At 42.9% G+C, this 21740-nt stretch overlaps 1 protein-coding gene across 11 annotated transcripts in view; it reads left to right on the top strand.

The window, feature by feature from the left end:
• Positions 1-952: 952 nt before the first annotated feature.
• The window catches only part of ppfibp2b (PPFIA binding protein 2b), a 93960-nt gene continuing 73172 nt past the window's right edge, over positions 953-21740 (top strand). For 3 of the 11 annotated variants that reach the window (XM_061772720.1, XM_061772722.1, XM_061772726.1), the window contains exons 1-2: positions 961-1162; positions 20790-20889. In XM_061772720.1, coding sequence (XP_061628704.1) covers positions 20808-20889 — 82 coding nt within the window. In that variant the 5' untranslated portion in view covers positions 961-1162; positions 20790-20807. Of the gene's footprint in view, positions 1163-8661; positions 8793-20789; positions 20890-21740 lie in introns of all 11 variants that reach the window. The other 8 variants (XM_061772715.1, XM_061772719.1, XM_061772718.1 and 5 more) reach the window with 6 other exon arrangements.

Raw genomic sequence — 21740 nt, forward strand, 5'->3', positions numbered from 1 at the left:
ACAAATGTGAAGAGGGACACCAGGACAGACGATTTTGTGATATGTGCTGCACGTGTCTAATCTGACTGCGATATATTAACATGATAACGAACCTTAACACAGAATGGATGTAGACTCAATGTTCAATAATTCAAAGTGATCCAAATCCATAAGCGAATTCCAAAGAATGTCACTATTAAACCATCCATCCATCCATTTTTTAAATTTGTTAAGAATCACAGAAGATCTGTGTGTGTGTTGCAGGGAGTCGAAAAATTCTTTTCACTGGCATGCTGTGTAATAAATTGATGCCAAGTACTGTACTTGCTTGATTAAAGAAATGCAAACAAAAGAATCCATATGCTATGTGTACCAGATATGTAACTACCACTAGATGACAGCGTTGAGTCGTATACATCTAAATAAGTCCTTTTTGTAATCATCCTTGAAACTTTATCCTGTGTATGAATATTTCCACAATATAAATGAAGGGAAAAATATAATCTTTACAATATATAGATAGGTAGATATAAATCACATGAGGGAATTTAAATAGGCTCAGCGGCAATATTCACCCATATATTAACAATACGTTCAACCAACTAGAAACAGTACAAATGTCACAAGTGAGGAATTAATATATTACTATAACATTTCATCAAATAAATGATGGATTACTAATAATTATCTCCTGCATTCGCTTTAGTTAAATGAACTTCAGTTAAATAATAATAATTTTTAAAAGTCGTGAACATTTAAAATGCTGCATTTTGTTTTCATCCATCCATCCATTTTCTGAGCTGCTTCTCCTCACTAGGGTCGCGGGCGTGCTGGAGCCTATCCCAGCTGTCATCGGGCAGGAGGCGGGGTACACCCTGAACTGGTTGCATTTTGTTTTCCATACTATATAATTCGATGCTTCCGAAACAGCATGCTGACTGACGACATATATTTATCAACGTTGACGAATTCCGAGGCGCCCTTGAATGCACCGTGGCTGTCACATGGCAAGTGGAGTTGATGGAGCACGCGCTCCAGTTGAGCGGTTCTGCGAACTTCTTCGGCTCGCCTTGTGTGCGACACTGTCGTGTGTCACTTTGGGAATGTTTGTGTTGGCTCCTTTCTTCGAGAGGTGTCCCCCGAAACAACATTAGCTCGAGAGCCGTCGAAAGGAGACGCCTATGTAAGTAAAACGATACGGTTGTAACGCTTGCCTTATTATTATTATTATTTTTATATAGTGTTTTGAAACTAACGTAGATTTAAAAAAAAGTTAAGCTGTAGTCCCAGAAATAGGAAGACGATTTTGCATTTGACGGGAGCTTTGACTTTTTAGGAGGAATAATGACATCCAGTCCTGGCCGTGAAGTGTTGTCTGTATATACTCAGTAATTAATATGGCTTCACTGTAAGAGCAGAGCTGTCAATTTCGCCCATATATATATTTTTTAATCCTGTGTTAAAGCTTACTATCCGATACATAAGCTTTTTCCTCAGCAGCAACAATCAGCGGACATTGAATTGTTCTTTTGAAGTTTTTTTTATTTAGTTTTTTTGGGAATTTCCTAATTCTCTCTGGGTCAGTGTTGAGCAAGCTACACTTCAGCTTTACAGATTCCACGTCTGTTCTGCAGGTGCCGTTTTAAAAACACAAACCTAGGCTATTGTCTTGCACAGTAACAGTAGCTAACACCATCAATTAATTAATTTTTTTTTTTCCATGTGGAAAAAGAAGGCATCCATTTATTAAAGTGGTGATTATTTGGGGTCACGGCCATCTGCTGGAGTTGGGAGTTGGTAATGGTATATTATTTATTTTCCCCAAATCATACTTGGCCATTGACACATATTACCAAATATTTTTTTGGAGGGAGGAGGGGGCCTGGAAAGTTTTTATGGAGCTGAAGTGTGTCTTAGATTACTCATTGCAGCCCCTAGGATAGAAAACTTAGAAAACCTCCCCCCCCCACTTCATTGTAACAAATGTTTATCCCAGTTTGCTCTGTCAGCTTTATGATATTAAATGATGTGTTGCTGCACTGACACATGCTGTGTAATTGCACATCATCAATTTCTGACACGGGAGAGCAAGCTTATACGCTTTTGGGGGCATGGGGGGGGGGGGGGGGGGGTAGTGCAGATCAAGACTAATGTGTGGCTCCCTTTGGTTGAAGCATCTGCTGCATCTTACATGTGAGATGTGTGCACACCACAACACGCGGGACTTGAGAGGGCATCTCTTCTGTAGCAAAGCTCATTTAAAAGGGAACAAATTGAAAGGCCTCACTGTCACAGTGAATCAATTGAGGCCGCTTTAGGGTATGGCATCAGCATTTAAAAACAGCAGATGATAAAATGGGTGTTGAGATGTAGTGGCCCTAGATAAAAGCTGAAAAAAAATGCAATCCATTGTACTGTGTAACTTTTATAGTACATGAATTTTCTTTCCTGTAGCCTTGTGCATATAATGTGCTCGATGCTGTAGCTAAGCAGACATTTACACTGGAATAGGGAATGCTCACTGTGATCAAAGCAGTCAATGTAGTACCTAGAGCAATGTTTACGATGATTAGTCTGTCATCTTCATCTCAATTGTGTGGTTTTACCAAAATAAATTGACTGCTGTCTCTTGAGAGCAGAGCTGCTGAAGGATGAAAGAGAAAGAGAGGAACAGTGTAATAAAGGAGCTGGGTAGTTGCAACCGCGAACACAAAGTCTGCTAATCTGTAAGAAATAATCCTCTGTTTACTGCAGGGATGGAGTATAAAAAAGTGAAAGAAAGAGAGAGGAAGAAGCAAAATGTGAAATGACTGCAGTTTCTGAGCACTTATCTGGGAAAAGTGGGAAGGAAATGGGGAAAGCAAGGATGAGGAGAAAGTTTAGGATAGGGAATAAGTGCAAGACATGAGAAAAACGCGTGGATATCACCCACTCCAGTCTTTTCCTTTTAAAAATAAAATGGTCATAAAATTAGAATTGTAACAGAGTTGACTTTGACCACAGTGTGGAAGACAATCTGTTCTGGCATGCCGGTCGAGCTCTGATTTGTTCATATTAAGTATCAATCAACTATTTCCCCGAGTGAACAATGAAAATGGAAATGAATAGAAATTGAACTGGAATCCCTTCCTGGGTCAAACTGTTGCTATCATACAAGCATTACCAACACAGGCAGTGGTATACCACACAATTTTAACTATCGGTAACTACCATTCTGTGAAGACGCATTACGGACACATAGCAGGGTCTGACGTTAAGCCTTTTTGAGCGGTGACCTTGAGCGGTACTCGAGTACAATACTTGGCCACTCTACCCACCTCTGGAGCGGACATCCTCTATTGCTACTCTTACGTTTAAGCAACAATTTTGCTCATCAGATCAGCCAGTGTCATATTTGTTGCACTGGTCTTTTGTATTTTCACGTTGAGGTGTTGCGGATCGAAGCACTCGTAACATTGGTGACAAGATCTGATCCTCTAGTACATCTTGTATTAATTTGGAAACGCACCTACAATTATCTAATTAGTTTACGGCTGTTAATGTTAAATGTATTAAGCAACGGAGCGATCTTAGGGATTATGTCACAACACAGAATGAACTAACTTCAAATTCAGAAACGACCAATAAAAACAGAAAAATATTGTAGTTAATATTTTCCTGGAGGATGCATTTGGGATTAACCTTTGAAGGTGGTAATAGTGAAAAGTAAAGTGAAACAGAAAATTATTTCAGTCAATTCTTTTCCAGAATGAGAATGCTTAAAGAGGAGGATGCTATTCATGTGGGACACCTTGAAGCAGGCATCAGGTGCAGGTGGAGATGGGCCTGGCTCAAGTTGGAGGCCAAAACAAAAAAGAAATGAGGCAAATTTAATTTTAATCTTAAATGTACTTGTGCGGTGTTAATGTTTTTCTGTGTGAAGAAAATTTGTTTATTTCACCTTATTGTATTCATCAGAGTCTTCCAGATTGCTTAATTTATGTTAAAATCAAAAAAATTCTCCGCGAGGGACTGGGGGATCCCCCCAAACCCCCTACCATGTTTTTTTTTTTATAACATTTTGTCACCTTTTTCATGCCTTTGGTTTTGCATGTCTGTAAGTAAAGTGTGTCAAAATTATGAACATCCATTTTCTTAGGACCTCTCAGCATAGACTAAAATGAACATTTGACCTGGGGTTATTTATAACCAGTATCAATATCAAACCTATGAACTAAATGGCAATGTGTTTGGAGCTAACCCAATTGACTTAAAATTCATTAACTAATGTTTCAGCGGAAAGTTAAATATAGGATTGATAAAATTGTTATTTGTGACCGTTTTATCATGTCAAATGGTTTCTGTTTGCAACTTTTAAATTTACTTCCTGTTATAACCATGTAGCCTTTTATTTTGAAGGGTACGCACCCCCCTCCTGAAGCTGTCACCTTATTGTGGTGGAGGGTTTTGTGTGTCGTAATGATCCTAGGAGATAAGTTGTCTGGGGCTTCACGCCTCTGGTAGGGCCACCCATGGCAAACAAGTCCGAGGCGAGGGACCAGACAAAGCACGCTCAAAGACCGCTTATGAAGAGTAAAAATATTGGACCTATTTTTCCCTCGCCCGGACGCGGGTCACCGGTGCCCCCCTCTGGAGCCTGGCCTGGAGGTGGGGCTCGAAGGTGCACCCATGGGGCCCGGCCAGGCACAGACTGAAAGGGTAACGTGGGTCCCCCTTCCCATGGGCTCATCACCTGTGGGAGGGACCATACGCATCGGGTTCAGTGTGAGCTGGGCGGCAGCTGAAGCAGGAACCTTGGCGATACAATCTGCGGCTCCAGAAGCTGGCTCTTGTGATGTGGAATGTCAACTCTCTGGCAGGGAAGGAGCCCGAGCTGGTGTGTGAGGTCGAGATGTTCCGACTGGATATAGTCTGGCTCGCCTCCACACACGGCTTGGGCTCTGGTATCAGTCCTCTTGAGAAGGGTTGAACTCTTTTCCACTCTGGAATTGCCCAAGGTGAGAGGCGCCGAGCAGGTGTGGGTATACTTATTGCCCCCTGGCTCGGTGCCTGTACATTGGGGTTCACCCTGGTGGACGAGAGGGTAGCCTCCCTCCGTCTTCAGGTGGGGGACGGGTCCTGACTGTTGTTTGTGCCGATGCACCAAACAGCAGTTCAGAGTACCCACCCTTTTTGGAGTCCTTGGAGGGGGTGCTGGAGAGCGCTCCCGCTGGGGTCTCTATCATTCTGCTGCGGGACTTCAATGCTCCCCTGGGCAATGACAGTGAGACATGAAGGGCCGTGATTGGGAGGAAGGCCCCCCCGATCAGAACCCGAGTGGTGTTCTGTTGTTGGACGTCTATGCTCATCACAGATGAGTCCATGACAAACAACATGTTCGAGCATAAGGGTGTCCACATGTGCACTTGGCACCAGGACACCCTAGGTCGCAGTTCGATGTTCGACTTTGCGGTTGTGTCATCGGACTTGTGGCTGCATGTCTTGGACACTCGCGTGAAGAGAGGGTTGGAGCTGTCAACCGATGTCCACCTGGTGGTGAGTTGGGTCTGATGGTAGGGCAAGATGCCGGTCCGACCTGGCAGGCCCAAACGTATTGTGAGGGTCTGCTGGGAACGTCTGGCAGAATCCCTTGTCAGAAGGAGTTTCAACTCCCACATCCGACAGAATTTCACCCACGTCCCGGGGGAGATTGGATCGACATTGAGTCCGAGTGGACCATGTTCCGCGCCTCCATTGCTGAGGCAGCTGACCGGAGCTCAGGCTGTAAGGTGGTCGGTGCCTGTCGTAGCGGCAATCCCCAAAGCCGTTGGTGGACACCAGTGGTGAGGGATGCCGTAAGCTGAAGAAGGAGTCCTATAGGGCCTTTGGGACCCCTGAGTCAGCGGAATGCAGCTTTGGTGGTCGCCAAGGAAAAAACTTGGGAGGAGTTCGGTGAGGCCACAGACTTAAGACTTAAAGACTTAAGGACGCCTTCGAGGAAATTCTGGTCCACCATCCGCCATCTCGGGAAGGGAAAGCAGTGCACCATCAACGCTGTGTTCGAGGGGATGTGGTGCTGCTGACCTCGATTCAGGACGTTGTGAGTCGGTGGGCCAAATACTTCCAAGACCTCCTCAATTCTACCGACATGCCTTCCCAGGAGGAAGCAGAGTCTGGTGACTCTGAGACGGGCTCCCCTATCTCTGGAGTTGAAGTCACTAAGGTGGTTAAAAACCTCCTCGGTGGAAGGGTGGGGTGGATGAGATCTGCCCAGAATTCCTAAAGGCTCTGGATGTTGTGGGGCTGTCCTGGTTGACACGCCTCTGCAACATCGCGTGGACATCGGAGACACTGCCTCTGGATTGGCAGACCTGGGTGGTGCTTCCTGTTTTTAAGAAGGGGTCCGGAGTGTGTGTTCCAACTGCAGGGGGATCACACTTATCAGCCTCCTTGGTAAGTTCTATTTAAGAGTTCTGGAGAGGAGGGTCCGTCTGACCTACTCAATTCCACTGACACACCTTCCCATGAGGAAGCAGAGTCTGGGGTCTCTGAGGCAGGCTCTCCTATCTCTGGGGTTGAGGTCACTGAGGTGGTCCTGGCCGTGGAACAGTGGACCAGCTCTACACCCTCGGCAGGGCCGTCGAGGGTGCCTGGGAGTTCGCCCAACCAGTCTACATGTATTTTGTGGATTTGGAGAAGGCGTGTCGACCGTGTTCCTCGGGAAACCCTGTGGGGGGTGCTTCGGGAATATGGTGTACCGAACCCCCTGATAAGGGCTGTTTGCTCCCTGTACTACCAGGGTGTCAGAGTTTGGTCCGCATTGCTCGCAGTAAGTCGGACTCGTTTCCAGTGAGGCTTGGTCTCCACCAAGGCTGCCCTTTGTCACCGATTCTGTTCATAACTTTTATGGACAGAATTTCTAGGTGCATCCGAGGCGTAGAGGGGGTCCGGTTTGGTGGCCTCAGTATTGCATCTCTGCTTTTTTGCAGATGATGTGGTTCTGTTGGCTTAAACAAGCTCCAAGAGAGCTCCAACTATCACTGGAGCGGTTCGCAGCTGAGTGTGAAGCGGCTGGGATGAAAATCCGCACCTCCAAATCTGAGACCATGGTCCTCAGTCAGAAAAGGGTGGCATGCCCTCTCCAGGTCGGGGATGAGATCCTGCCCCAAGTGGAGGAGTTAAAATATCTTGGGATCTTGTTCACGAGTGAGGGAAGAATGGAACGGGAGATCGACAGGCGGATCGGTGCAGCGTCTGCAGTGATCCGCACTTTGTATCGGTACATTGTGATGAAGAAGGAGCTAAACCGAAAGTCGAAGCCCTCAATTTACCGGTTGATCTACATTCCAACCCTCACCTATCGTCACGAGCTGTGTGTCGTGACCGAAAGAACAAGATCCCGGATACAAGCAGCCAAAATGAGCTTCCTACGCAGGGTTTCCGGGCTCTCCCTTGGAGATTGGCTGAGAAGCTCTGTCATCTGGGAGGGCCTCAGAGTAGAGCTCCTCCACATTGAGAGGAGCCAGATGAAGTGGCTGGGGCATCAGATTAGTATGCCTCCTGGACGCCTCGCTGGTAAGGTGTTCCGGGCACATCCCACCGGGAGGAGACCACGGGAGCAACCCAGGACACTGGCTGGCCTGGGAGCCATTCTACCAGGAACATATTTGTGAGGTCACAAACTGATGTTGGACGAGAAGGCAGGGCTCACTGTCCACTCGAAATCAACCCAAAAGTGTTCTATCGGGTTGAGGGCAGAACTCTGTGAAGGCCAGTCAAGTTCATCCATCCCAAATTCTCTCATCAATGTCTTTATGGACCTTGCTTTGTACACTGGTGCACAGATATTTTGGAACCAGAAGGCGTAATCCCCAAACTGTTGCACTCTCCAAAATGCTGAAGCATTCAGAGTTCCTTTCACTGTAGCTCAGGGGCTAATATTTTGGACATTTCCAACTTTGGAGCAGTTTGGAGATGGCCCCTTCTTGTTCCAACATGAGTGTGCATCAGTGCACAAATCAAGGTTCATAAAGACACGGACGAGAGAGTTTGATGTGGATGAACTTGACTGGCTTGCACAATCCTAACCTCAGCCCTATATAGTGCCGTAAAAAGTATTGACCCCCTTTTTTGTTATATTTTTGGATAGTTTGCCCACTGTGTTTAAGATCATCAAACAAATGTAAATATCAGACAAATATAACCCAAGTCAGCTTAAACACTGTTTTTAAATGATGATTTCATTTATTAAGGAAAAAAGGTTACCTGGGCATGTGTGAAAAACTCATGGCCCCCTAAACCTAATAACTGGTTGGGTCATCCTCAGCAGCAACAACATTTTTGATTACTTGCAAACTGACTTTAAGTTTTTCACATCTCCGTGGAGATATTTTGGCCCACTCTTCCTTGCAGAATTGTCTGAATTCCGCAGAAATGGAGGGTTTGCAAGCATGAACGGCCTTTTTAAGGTCATGCCACTGCATCCACCACCATGTTTGAGTGTTGGTAGGATGCTCTTTTTCTGAAATGCTGTCCTACATTTACGCCAGCTGTAACGAGATACACGCCTTCTAAAAAGCACTACTTTCATTTCGTCAGTCCATATAATATTCTCCCAAAAGTCTTGGGAATCATTCAGGTGTTTATTTTTTATTTTTATTTTTTGCAAAAGTAAGATGGGCCTTTGTTCTTTTTGGTCAGCAGCGGTTTTCGTCCTGGAACTCTGCCTTGGATGCCATTTTTGCCCAGTCCCTTCCTTTATTGCCACGAACACTGACCTTAACTGAAGCAAGATGGTACATGTGGCGATTCTGTCAGAAATACTTTTGATGCAGGTAATGTAATTGGCGAAACGTTTGTTAATAATGAAACCAACTCCACCATTGTGTCCGTTTTCTGATCCTCTGTAATAAAATAGATGGCCATTATCGAGAGTCAACATAGCTTAATCTTTCTGACATATTTCACAAAGTCCAATTATATCCCATTTCATGGCTTCTAGCTCATGTTGTAGCTCTTCTAGTCGAGAATCGTCCTTTAGCGTTCGCACGTTGAGCGTTCTAAAAATAAGATTTTGTGCATCATATCTTTTTTGCTTCTTTCTTGCTACTTCTGAAGATTGTCATTTGGTGTGACCTAAAATGTTTGTAGGAGTAACCGTCTTCTGGTCTTGCATAGCCAAATCCATTTTCTGAAAGCAGCCATAATTAGCCCGGTGATTCTTAGCACCCTCTGCCGCCAAGCTTGTCTGCCCGCTGCCGTAGGCAGAGGATCTTTGGCCGTCGGGGGATGAGGGCCGTGTTTTTTGTTGTACTGCCATGAAGAAGGTAATGGCCCCTAATCTGCCACGCTGGCCCAAAGCGTGTTGGCAGATTGCCCAAATTTAGTTTTATTTACAGTTAAGCCCCTAAGCGACGACAATGCGTTGGGCATTTGGGGGGATATATATATACACACACGGAAAACATGATCCCATGTTGACCTAATGACAAAATGTGTAGTTTAGGCAGTATTGCTTCATATGACAAACCAAATAAGTAAATGTTCCATTAAAAAAAAGTCCAAAATGATGAAAATAAGATGGAATTGTTCAAAAGCCAATGTTCTTTTATGTCTTCAAAAGTGTAACTGAGTTTAACCTTTTCAAAATCTCAGACAAACTAATAGCTTGTACCCCAAGGTGGAGGTTTGAAGTCATATTTGGAAAAATGTCATGTTTGCGACTACAGCAAAATGGCACATGACCAGAGAGAGACAATCACAAGCGTTGGCTTTAGAACGTGGACGTAATAAGAAAAAACATTCTGAGCTTTTGTGGCTGTTTTTCAAATATAACTAAAATTATGTTCGTGGAAATTTCCAAAAGCAACTGTAATTTAACTACAGATTTTCTCCCAGTAATGTAATGGATTACAATTACATAAATTTTGTAATTAAATTAAATAATCTCGTTACGTGTAATTAGTGATTGGTTGACACAAGGGGCGCAGGGCTTGTGAGACCAGGTGGAGACAAAAACATCGCAGAGAAGCAACAAACAGGAGACACAGGAAAAGAAACCCAAAACTGAGTCCCAAAATTGGAAACCGAAATGATCTGTACCGATGTCAAACTAAAAACCAAAAGATAAACAAAAGACAGATCATTACAGTCACTGTGGTGTTGCATGACCTCTGCAAAATGGAATAGAGCTGCCTGCAGATCAGGTTGCTGCCTCATACTGTTATTTAGCCAACGCTGTGTTGAAAATCATAACAAAAGAACATTGCTCCAGGTCTAGGCGGCATGGTGGACGACTGTTTAGCACATCTGCCTCACAGTTATGAGGACCGGGGTTAAAATCCCGGCCACGTCTTTGTGGAGTTTGCATGTTCTCCCCCTGCCTGCGTGGGTTTTCTCCGGGTACTCCAATTTCCTCCCACATCCCAAAAACATGCATGGTAGGTTAATTGACAACTCTAAATTGCCCGTAGGTATGAATGTGAGTGCGAATGGTTGTTTGTTTCTATGTGCCCTGCGATTGGCTGGCAACCAGTTCAGGGTGTTTTCTGCCTCTCGCCCCAAGATAGTTGGGAAAGGCTCCAGCACCCCCGCGACCCTAGTGAGGATAAGCGGTCCAGAAAATGGATGGATGGATGGATGGATGCTCCAGGTCTATATTCCGCAGCAATTATGGCTGTATGATTCTTGTGGAAGTGCTACAATATGTAACTACATTAGTTATTTTCTCTGTTTTTCATATGGACAGAAGCACGAGTTCTTGAGGCTAGCTCTGTTATTTATTGACTTTTGAGGTTCACATCACCAGCTGCAAAGTGCTTCACTTAGCCTGGCCCCTTTGCACAATGGGATTTTGCTTGAGTAGTGAAACAAGTTTGGATTTCAACCTTTAGCTGTAACATCCTACATTTTGAGTCTTTCTATGATCAGCACCCAAAATTGTACACCGATGCAAGCTCAAGTTGCTTAGTGTGGGGTAGGTGCATGTGGTAGTAGGTATCATTTACCCAAAACATCAACACGACAAATGTATACAACTTCATTCTGTGTGACATGATCTGTCATCTGATCTTCATGTGATGTCGTCCCCACCGCTTTTGAGCAGGTCAGTGTAACCTTCGTCTCATGTAGCTTAGGTAGCTCGGCCTGTAGTACAATACTTCAGTTTCAGAATTTTCATTTCCGAAGAGGTATGTAAGTTGTAAGAGTGTAGTTAGATCATAATGTACAACTTCTGTGTGGAATACACACCGGGTTTATGGACTTACATACTGGTTTTTACCACCTTTGACTTTCATAGAGTTATGAAATGTAATGCATTATTTAGATGACCTCATATCAAATTGGATGCAATTCCGATAAAGAAAACATCTGTGTGACAGTAAAAGGTTGACGTGCTTCTCTCTCGCTCTCTCTCTCTCTCTCTATCACTCTCTCTACGTATCTTTCTCTCTCATATGTAGCACGAGTGATCTAAAAACACATATTACAATTCACCCACAAATGCAATTGCGATTAAAACTCACGCTGTTGAGACCTGACTTGATTCTTCCGTTTTCAAAATAACAATGTCCCTGTCATTATCTGAGTGCGGCTCTGTGTGTTCTCCTGCCACACAGCGTGTGCACACAATGGATGCCTGTGCATCGTACAGTGCCGTGAAAAAGTATTGGCACCTTTGTCAAATTCTTATGTTTTTGCATAATTTCCCCACTTAAATGTTTAAGATCATCAAACAAATGTAAATATCAGACAAATATAACCTAAGTGAATTTTTATTGGCGTTTCAGGGGAACTAGAACCTCTCTCATTCATTTGTTTTTTGAGATATGAGCCGTCGTTCGGCCAACTTTTTTTTTTTTTACTTTGCCTTGTGAGTAAAAACATGAGCGCTGTATGGTGGGGGTGAACTCGGCTCACTTCAAAACAAGCAGTGGTGAGCTGAACAAATAGTGAACAAATGTTCAAAAAAAAGTTTCTTCAAGTTATTTTATGTCACTCTTAGTGAAAGTTTACTGTTGAACTAAACATAAGACAAAGAGAATTACAAGTGTATTCAAAACAACCATATAGCTTTGCTTTAAAGTCTGCTATCTTAATGGTAACACATAATGGGGAAAACCATGCAGGCGAACAAATAGCATCCATGTGTCACTGTCATGTGATTTTATGTGTTTTTATTAGGTACACACACAATCACAGTGTGCTATTTTGTGTATTAAAAACATTTTTCAAAAATTGTTTTTAGGGGTGATGTTGCAACGGATTAGACTGGACTGTGTACGTGTTAGGTATTTTATTTTAAAAAAAAATTGTCGCCTCGCTGTTTAGCAGCTACGACGGTCTGTCAAAATATGTAATAATTAGGGCTGGGTGATAATAAAATGTCATATCTTTTCCTTGATAATAGATGTCGATGGATGCATTCGTCCATGTTTTGACAGAAAGTAAAAAAAAAAAAAGCTAATAATGCGGGTTTTTCTGCGCTGAACCAATAATGTGGGGTCACTAGAACCATGCCAAGTTAGGTTGATGCAAACACAGCATATCGGCAGCGACACGCAACAGGCTCTGTTTGAAGTCCACTGCTGCAGCCAGCGCTTCAGCAGTCTGAGAACACGCTCTTTACCGATGAGCCACCACCACCCGGAAAAATTGTGAGGTGGTACCAAATTCAGTATAGCTTTCTGGTGATCCACATGATCTGGATGGCGAGCACTTATCTACATATCTTTGCACATCCTGTTTTTTGACCAATATAGGTAAAAGCCAATAGAGATGATTTTCAGTTGAGCTCAAGGATATAACGGAGACCATCCAAATCTTAAATGTCAGAGGTGTTGTTTTCTTGATGCTAATTGGTCAAGAGTCCGGTATCTCCTGTTGGCTTGACTAGACACACACACACACACACACACACACACACACACGCACACACACATGCACACACACACACACACACGCACACACACACGCATTTCGGGCCTGAGGCTTAGGTTTGGCCTCTAGCTGGTGACACTAATCCAAACAGGCTACATCAAAGTAGGAGGAATGGCTCACAAATATACCCCTTATGTGAAGATGTGTGGATGTGACTATACTGCATTAATATTTAACTGTTCCTGTCCTTCGCACGGGTTCACATGCATACCGATTTTCCTGTACTAATAAGTTGACCTTTGTGAAGGTTCTGGTGAAACTGGAATTTCAAAGGTGATTGGTTCCCTTTTTTTTTTTTTGCAAATCACTGACTTCTCTGTAGATGTTTGACAAAAGGCCAAACATGGCTAAATTTTACAACAAAGAGGTGAAGTTTTATTTTGTTTTCTTGGTTTTCAGGTCTTACCCCCGAGGTTTTCGGTAATTGCATCTGAGCTTCCTCATAGCTAATCATTTATTATGGAGCATAATCTTCAGAGCGCAACATTTCTTATACTTTACATACAAAATGCGCCAAAATGAAAATTCTTGACCGAAACCGAACACAGAAAATGAGGACCCCAGGGCTGAAAACCAAAAGCCGAAACACTGAAAGAAATGATCAATCAATCAGACTTTATTTGTAGGTGCTCCTCATACAAAACATTTGAACACAACACGCTTTAATCAAACCTGCCAATTATTAATTATAAAACTATGCCAATTGTTAGTACAATTGCATTTCCGGCTGTGACTGCAGAGCTGCCAACCTGGAGAAATTCACAATGATACTTATCAAAACTGTAGCTTATTCGCGGCAGCATTGACAATTCACCTTCACAACTCGGCATTGTATTTAACCGCGTTAACTGTAGCTCTGGGACCATAGATATGAACACTAGATACGGCAGCGTGACGTAGCAGCCCTGCTAACCGACTTGCCTACGTGGCGGCCATGTTGGGGAGGTCGACGTTCCCATCAAAGGAAATGGACATTGACATTTAGTCGTACTTGCTCATTTCTCAACAGATTTTTATGAGGCTTACTGTTTTGTCAACGCCAAAACATATGCTATCAATACACATTTGAAAAAAAAAAAAAAAGCACCAAAATATTTTGATATGTGAAAGGGATTCCTTGTCGTAATTCTACGGCCTTTTCCACAAACGTATGCAGCCCAATGTACCAGCATCCTTGGTCTTTTGGTATCCTTGCCGTTCACACACACGGAATGCACTGCTGACTTTGACTTCCCTAGCTTAGGGTTTCTATGGAAACGGAGCTCAAAATGCGTGTGTCGTATCTACCTATTTAGATCTGCGGCTGGGACGGCGCAAAATAGAATACGACAAGAATTCTATCTTAACACCCGAACAGCGGAAAGCAGCGAGGTTGGGCGACAATAGGGATGTGCCGGTTTGGCCTAGCCGCTAGCAATGATGCTAAAGCCGCAACTCATTCCAACATGCAAATTTGAATTATTGCAGTAATAAAAATGTTCATCTTTGTTGTTAATGTGTGTGTTACCAATCAGCCCTGTCACGACAACACATTTTGTAGGACGATATAGTTTCCAAAGCTATCGCCATAAATGATGTCATTGTGTTTTTCGTATGCCTCTGAAATCATGAAAAATAAGGCCCGCTCTCGGGCTGCAGGACTGTGTGGTTGGTCTGCCGAAGGCACTAGAGATGAGCCCGTCTGAATCAAATGTGTTCGCTATAGTCACCAATAGATATGGAGAGTAGATTCGCCAGCGCGCTGGAGGAGCACTGCTATCCGACGTGCCGATGTGGTGGCCAATGCATGGGCATTGAAATAAATTGAACTTTTTGTCAAAGTGTGTGCTATCAATACAGAATATTTTTTTATAAAAAGTTACATGTATACAGTGCCATAAAAATGTATTGGCCCCCTTCTCAAATTCTCATATTTTTGCATGGTCTACCCACTTTGTATGAGATCATCGAACAAATGTAAATATCAGACACAGTCGCAGTCTCAACCTTTTTCTCAGCTTGCGCCATGAAAAATGTCATCTTGTCGCATTTGTTTTAATGGTTGAAATTTGCCTTTTTTCCCACTACAATCTCAGAGAGACAGCGCGAGAGCGAGTGAGCAAGAGAGCTGTGTCTCCCTTTCAATTGTTATGAATTCCATTTAAGTTGAAAGCGACCTGCTGCCACATAATTAAACGCTTCTTCCAGATAGGACACGCTATTACCCACAGCATTGTCGCGTACATGCTGAAATTCCAGAACAGTCGGAAAATAAAGTAATTAACATCTAATACTTATATAATATACAGTATATAGCAATGCTTTTTTCACGGCACCGTATACTTTTTTTTTTACCTGTGAAAGGTTATTCCCAGTTCCCTTGTTGTGAGTGTACAGCGTTGCATGCAACTGTATGCAGCACAATGTGCCGGCATCCTTGTTCCTTGAGTTTTCTTGCCGTCCACACACATGGAATGCACTGACGACTTGGACGACCCTATCTTAGCGTCACCATAGACACGGTGAAAAAATGGGTCGCTGCGGTGGAGCGAGCTGTTTCGCTCCTCATCTTGCGAGCTCGTTAGCTCGCGGGGCTAATGAACGTAATAAACTTTCCCTTGAGTGTCTCTGTTGTGTGTAGGCAATGGACAGTATCAGATTCTGTCAGTACACTGGCTACTCGTATTTCTTGGGAGCTACCTGGTGCCTGTGGGCACCATGTTAGTGATCCGAGCTCTTGCGTAGCGCAATCTCCACGGTAGCGAAAAAGCGATTCTTCGAAGTCACAAAGGGAGGACGATGAGTGGCCAGGCGAAGACGCGTGGTAATTGATAAAGATAAATATAATACATGTCCACACAAGACCCCTCGTCTGAACCGGAAATGAATACGTCACTTCAGAATGTGGGCAGTTTAAACGTTTATTTTTATTATGAATAAATATTTGTTATATAACATAAGATAACCTTAAGAAGTTCCACAATGGGGATATTAGCATCGTTTGAGCAGCAATTGTGAATATAGGAAATATAAATATGTAATATAAATAGCATGCAAGAGAAGACGGAATTACGTATATATCTTCTTCTTACATGTACTTGTGTGCGTACAAGAAGCACATTGCACAAAATAGAGACCAAAACTATTGTCCATACGTAAACTATCCAATTCAGTCTATCAGCAATGGTATTTGTTTGTTTGTAAAACTTTCGTTTTATATGGAAATTCAGGGCGGCACGGTGCAAGACTGGTTAGAGCGTCTGCCTCACAGTTCTGAGGCCCGGTGTTCAATCCACGGCCCCACCTCTGTGGAGTTTGCATGTTCACACCGTGCCTGCGTGGGTTTTCTCCGGGCACTCCGGTTTCCTCCCACATCCCAAAAACATGCATGGTAAGTTAATTGACAACTCTGAATTGCCCGTAGGTGTGAATGTGAGTGTGAATGGTTGTTTGTTTGTATGTGCCCTGCGATTGGCTGGCGACCAGTTCAGGGTGTACCCCGCCTCCTTCCCGATGGTAGCTGGGATAGGCTCCAGCACGCCCGCGATCCTAGTGAGGAGAGGCGGCTCAGAAAATGGATGGATGGAAATTCAGAAATTTGGACAAATTGTTATGGAAATGAATTTTTATAGGTTGGGAGCTCTGCAGGTTGCAAGTTACAGAGGAGAGAGCATAATTGATTGTTTGCATAATGCTAGGGAACACCAACTGTTGCAGATGTTTCGGTAAATCAGTGTTCAATCCCGGGATAAAAGACTGGATGAATTTGTTAGTTGAATGTAATAAGTGCTGATAATTGTTAATAAATATGATATGAGTTCTCGGTGAGTCACTTTTAGAACCAAGTCATGTTGTTTTGGGTGAACAAGTTTTTCTAGAGGAACTGCTTCACTTGGAAAGAGGTGTGTCTGTGTGTGTCCAACATACTGTAACAAGTTCATTTAGGCAGGAATTATTGATAAATTTGCAGTACAGAATAAATATAGCTTTCTGTCCATTTTCTAGACCGCTTTTCTACGTTGGATGAGAGAAATTGAATCCCCCAGGCCATTGCCAAGGACACGGCCATTGAGCATTTGGAAAATTATGCTTGGACTTCCAGGAAACTGGGCTTGTCTTAATCATCCATCCATCCATTTTCTGTACCGCTTATCCTCAGTATGGTAGCAGGCGTGCTGCAGCCTATCCCAGCTATCTTCGGGCAGGAGGCGGGGTACACCCTGCCAGCCAATCGCAGGGCACATAGAAACAAACAACCATTCGCACTCACATACACACCTACGGGCAATTTAGAGTCTTCAATCAATCTACCATGCATGTTTTTGGGATGCGGGAGGAAATTGGAGTACCCGGAGAAAACCCACGCAGGCACGGGGAGAACATGCAAACTCCACACAGGTGAGGCTGGAATTTGACCTCCGATCCTCAGAACTGTGAGGCAGATGTGCTCCTTAATCATACAGAATCTGTTGTAATAAATTGGAACACCTCAGTCAAAGTTTTAGAAAATCTTTAACCTGCAGTGTTGGTATTGCGTTGCTGTCTTAGGGTGCGTTTACAAGACAGTAACCTTGTAAAAATGTGAGCATTCTTCTTTACCTTTGTGAAAACCTTTACAACAGCATAGAATAATTTTTTTCTGCATTATTAATGTGAATGAAGACTGATAGTTTGGTGAAAGAAATCAATGAGTAAAAGTAGAAACATTTGACAGTAGCAGTTATAGAGTAAGGCCTAATTTTTATCCATCCATTTTCTGAGCCGCTTCTCCTCACTCGGGTCGCGGGCGTGCTGGAGCCTATCCCAGCTGTCATCGGGCAGGAGGCGGGGTACACCCTGAATTGGTTGCCAGCCAATCGCAGGGCACATAGAAACAAACAACCATTCGCACTCACAGTTACACCTACGGGCAATTTTAGAGTCTCCAATTAATGCATGTTTTTGGGATGTGGGAGGAAACCGGAGTGCCCGGAGAAAACCCACGCAGGCACGGGGAGAACATGCAAACTCCACACAGGCGGGGCCAGGGATTGAACCCGGGTCCTCAGAACTGTGAGGCTGACACTCTAACCAGTCGGCCTAATTTTTATAGTCACATTTATTTTCATATAGCCTATACATTGCAAAAAGGTGACATAACATAACAATAGCACACATGAGCTCCAATTTTGCCAATGGATGACTTGGTGAAAGCAATTCAATGGCTTCTCGGCTTTAGGGAAAAATGAAAAATCTCACAGCTCACCTCAGTGAACATGTTACACACACAAATACCACTCACAACTATTTCTGTCTTTCTGTACCACAAACACACAAACTATTCATACAGCCATATAGGGCTGCAAATGATTATTTTAACTGATTAATCAGTTGATTATTTTTTTCAATTAATCCATGAATCTGATCAAAAACATTTTTTAATTCCCATCCCTTCAATCAAGAACAGGACATTATTTCAAATTGACACTGCAGAAAATCCACAAACATAAATTGATTATGATTCCATAACATGTCAGAAAATACTCAAAAATGTTAATTTTTTTCCAAAGTAAATGCAGATGTTTTCAAAGATCTTATTTTGATTAAACATGAAGATAATCAGTCTGGTTGGGAGGCTGAAATTCCGAGGATTTGGACAATTTTAAGTTAAAGGTCTCGAAACGATTAATCGATTATTGAAATTGATTTATTGGCCAAGTATGCTCCAAGACAAGCAAGGAATTTGTCTCCGCTAGTTGGAGCCTCTCTAGTATAACGGTATCCACACAGGCACGGGGAGAACATGCAAACTCCGCACAGACGGGGCCGGGATTTGAACCCCAGTCCTCAGAACGGTGAGGCAGATCTGCTAACCAGTTGTGCACCGTACCGCCATTATTATTATCATTATTATTATTATTATTTAATCTTATTACAATTTTTATTGTTTCGAAGGTGAACGTGCCATTCCACCCCATCATCTACGTTGATTCCTATGTACATACAACCACGCACAACCAGATTCACAAATTTGTTTGTTTGTTTGTCTGACGCCTCCGTGAACAAATACTGTACCATTCACACTTAACACACATTTCTGTCTTTCTGTAGCTCAAACACAAAACAAACACGAGTATTTTATGGATTGTGTAATATGGGAAACAATAGACAGCATTGTTGATCACAAGCGTCTGTCAGCTCTGTTTTTAACTGGCGAGTCATGTATCAGCACATAGACGTCTGTTCAAGTCACAATCGCAGAAGCAATCGCAAGCATAATTATGTGAAAGACTTGATTTTCTTGTTTGCATGCATTGTTGTAACACAAACACATCCACACCCCACTTGTGTGCACAAGGAGATGGATTTTTGTCCTGTCAAGGTAATCTTTTGTCACAGTGGTGTTGTTCAAGTCTGTCTAAATTGGACCATCACTCTAAGGTTTAAATAAAACTATGATGGTCTGGTAAATTAATACTAATATGGTTAGTGCAACCATCTGCAGCAGTTCACAAATTAGTCGTGAATTTGAACCCCCAAAAAATGATGGGGTCAAATATGTAATGGCAGCATGTTACTGCCTGTGTGCAGATTGTCAGTGTGGGCTGTCACAGTGAGTTGTTACAAATGTTGATGAGCATTTGGATGATCTGTAGGGGGCTTGATTTCCCCAAAGCAAGATTACATCACATCCTCCCTTCAGTCTTTCAGTCCTTCATTATCATGTCTCTCTAAGTTGGGATGACAGTACGACAAGATGGGAGCCTTAAAGGAGGAGATGAGAGAAGTGGCAGACCATGACAGAATGATGGGAAATGATTTACTAGTATATGGAAGTGAAGCCAGTTGCTCGTGAAACCAAATTACATAGCTTACTCCAACCACTTCGAATAAACAGCATGTATGAAAAAGGGTGGGCAAAAATATTGATTAATTGATACATTGCAGTAGTTCCCTTGCCAATTCAATATCGATTCACCAAATCCCTTTAATCGATTCATCTTGTACATGACAGAAATAATGGGTGCTAACTTACTGTAATTAAATTACTTTATTTTTAATTAAACTACTTCACCCACACCGAAGCTTTAGAGCATGATTCGACAGAACGGCGGCATGTTTACGTACAACCGTTCGTGCTACGACTCTCTTGCTAGGCGACATAACATTTTATTGCCTACTTGCGAGCCGTATCGTATTAAAAGCATACCTCAAGCAAGCCTTAAATGAACATCCTATCCTGTCCTGAGCACCGGTGACCACCAACACACGTTTTCCCCCTTATTCTTCTTATAATACAGTCGAGCCGGCTCGCGCCACTCTTGTTGTCGTCGCCACGGTAACGAGCGTATCCGATCACATTTGAGTTGACAAGGTAAAGCCCAATGATCGTAAAAAACTGGATGCGGTGGTATCAGAATACAAGATTTTATTGCAGTAGACAGTGAAATCGTGAAAGAGCAAATTTGTCTTGTAGGGTAAAAATAAACTAGCTTTTGGATTCAAATATACTGTGCACGCTGCGACGCGGAGTAAATGTCTTTTGCGGAGCCGATCAATGACGTCATTGATCGGATCGGCGAATTATGACATTAAAGCCGATCGGCCGATCAGCATAAAATCCTAAATATCGGCCGATACCGATCAGCCAGATCAAATCGGTGTAAAGTCTAGTAATTTTCTTGCAGGGCAATAATTTGACCATCCTCCATTATTTTCTATGACCACTGAGTTGTTTTTTTAAGTAGTAACTCCAGCCATAGTTATGCCAAACAACGTATTGCCTGCTAAACAATTTGCTTAGGTTAATCAATGTAGCAACTTGCCTTGCAGTGTTTAAAGGGGTCCTTTTCTACTTCTAGTTTCAACCATTGAAGACATTTTGTAGAAAATTATTTTCTCAAATAACTTTGTTAATTTTGTTTCTTCTGCAGATGCATATCTGAGGTCTAATGCTGCCCACCATTATCATGGAAACTGAGGCTAGTCACATGCTTGAGGCAGCTCTGGAGCAGATGGATGACATCATTGCAGGTATGGAACTACTAAGCCATACCATCTTTTTCTCATTTGGTGTTTGTGGAAAATGTTGTCATGTCATGTTCCAGATCTTAAATCTCATTGGTGATAAAAACATCAGTTTAATTTTCTGATAAAGATGTATTGTTTAAGTTATTGTATTTATTGTTTTCAATATTATCATTCAAACTGTGAGTAAGTACATGATGTCTGCATACTGCATGTACATCTGTAAAATGTTGCTATGACCTGTGCAACTGTCATCAGCAAGGTTTAACTATGGGATTAATGTTTACAGTCCATAAAAGGAAACTGTAAGCTAATTTAGCAGTCGCAGAACATAATTTTCTCTGACTGTATACTTTTGATATATTTCATGACGTTTAGTTTTAGAACTGGACCAACCACAAATCTACCAATCAATCTTGTTCAGACTTTCACGCAGTGGCTTTGTGTGGGTTCACAGCACCCAGGGCCAGTCGTCTACAGTGGAACCTGAATAAAACGGACCTTGATATAACGGATGTCAGATAAAACAGACCGTCGGGACTTAACAGTGTGTCCAAAAATAGTTTCCATTTGTCCCATAAAATGGTCTTGACCAAGTCTGTCAGTTCCAGAGATGTCCGGTGTGGTTTCTTGGCGGTGTGGCGCAGTGCAGGGAGAGAATGGGACTGACGTATTTCCAGGTCACATATATACAATATGACTAGATCCAATTCCAAAAGGTGTGCCTACGTGGCAGCCATGTTGAATGCGGGGCTTTGACGTGGCGGCCATGTGGTGATGGTTATATCTATTGTCTATTGTACGTAGAGCACTGGCAGAGAGAGAGCGGCATGGCTGCGGTGTTAACGCTGAGGAAT

This window comes from Phyllopteryx taeniolatus, chromosome 5 (assembly GCF_024500385.1).
Source record: "Phyllopteryx taeniolatus isolate TA_2022b chromosome 5, UOR_Ptae_1.2, whole genome shotgun sequence".
Classification (NCBI taxonomy): domain Eukaryota; kingdom Metazoa; phylum Chordata; class Actinopteri; order Syngnathiformes; family Syngnathidae; genus Phyllopteryx; species Phyllopteryx taeniolatus.